Below are 1,328 nucleotides of genomic sequence, written 5' to 3'. Positions count from 1 at the left end.
GCAGCCTTTTGAGCAGCCTTGGTGACCTTTCCGGCACCAGCAGCAGTCTTGTCAACAGACTTGATGACACCGACGGCAACGGTTTGTCTCATATCTCTGACGGCAAATCTTCCCAATGGTGGGTACTCAGTGAAGGTCTCAACACACATTGGCTTGGATGGGATCATCTTAACAATGGCAGCGTCACCAGACTTGACGAACTTAGGGTTCTCCTCCATCTTCTTACCGGTTCTTCTGTCGATCTTCTCGAGCAGTTGGTCGAATCTGCAGGCAATGTGGGCAGTGTGGCAGTCCAAAACTGGAGAGTAACCAGCAGAGATCTGACCTGGGTGGTTCAAGATAATGACTTGAGCGTTGAAAGAAGCACATCCTTGAGGTGGGTCGTTCTTGGAGTCACCACAGACGTTACCTCTTCTGATTTCCTTGACGGAAACGTTCTTGACGTTGAAACCAACATTGTCACCTGGAAGACCCTCAGCAAGCTGCTCGTGGTGCATCTCGACGGACTTGACTTCGGTGGTAACACCAGCTGGGGCGAAGGTAACAACCATACCAGCCTTGATGACACCAGTCTCAACTCTACCGACTGGAACAGTACCAATACCACCAATCTTGTAGACATCTTGCAATGGCAATCTCAATGGCTTGTCAGATGGTCTGGCAGGTGGCTCAATGGCGTCAATGGCCTCAAGAAGAGTCTTACCCTTGACGACACCGGACTTGGTCTCCTTTTGCCATCCCTTGTACCATGGGCAGTTGGAAGAAGGCTCAATCATGTTGTCACCGTTCCAACCAGAGATTGGGACGAATGGAACAGTCTTAGGGTTGTAACCAACCTTCTTGATGAAGTTGGAGGTTTCCTTGACAATTTCCTCGAATCTGGCCTCAGACCATTGGACAGAGTCCATCTTGTTGACAGCAACAATCAGTTGTCTAACACCAAGAGTGAAAGCCAACAGAGCGTGCTCTCTGGTTTGACCGTCCTTGGAGATACCAGCCTCGAACTCACCGGTACCACCAGCAATGATCAAAATAGCACAGTCAGCTTGGGAAGTACCAGTGATCATGTTCTTGATGAAATCTCTGTGACCTGGAGCATCAATAACGGTGACGTGGTACTTTGGAGTCTCGAACTTCCACAAAGCGATATCGATGGTGATACCTCTTTCTCTCTCAGCCTTCAACTTGTCCAAAACCCAAGCGTACTTGAAGGAACCCTTACCAAGCTCGGCAGCTTCCTTTTCAAACTTCTCGATGGTTCTCTTGTCGATACCACCACACTTGTAGATCAAGTGGCCGGTAGTGGTAGATTTACCAGAGTCGACGTG

The 1,328-nt window shown here is 49.2% G+C and overlaps 1 protein-coding gene across 1 annotated transcript; it reads right to left on the bottom strand.

Annotated features, from left to right (window-relative positions):
• On the bottom strand, nucleotides 1–1,067 carry KL928_005427 (uncharacterized protein; the record flags this gene model as incomplete). The annotated part of the gene is made up of 1 exon (XM_043206232.1): nucleotides 1–1,067. A coding segment is annotated over one exon (1,067 nt), but the record flags the coding sequence as incomplete, so codon positions are not given.
• Between the last annotated feature and the right edge of the window lie 261 nt (nucleotides 1,068–1,328).

This window comes from Ogataea angusta, assembly GCF_019207475.1.
Source record: "Ogataea angusta isolate 61-244 chromosome Unknown 61-244_NODE_34_length_1328_cov_182.729017, whole genome shotgun sequence".
NCBI lineage: Eukaryota > Fungi > Ascomycota > Pichiomycetes > Pichiales > Pichiaceae > Ogataea > Ogataea angusta.
This window is presented reverse-complemented; position numbering and strand designations above follow the sequence as displayed.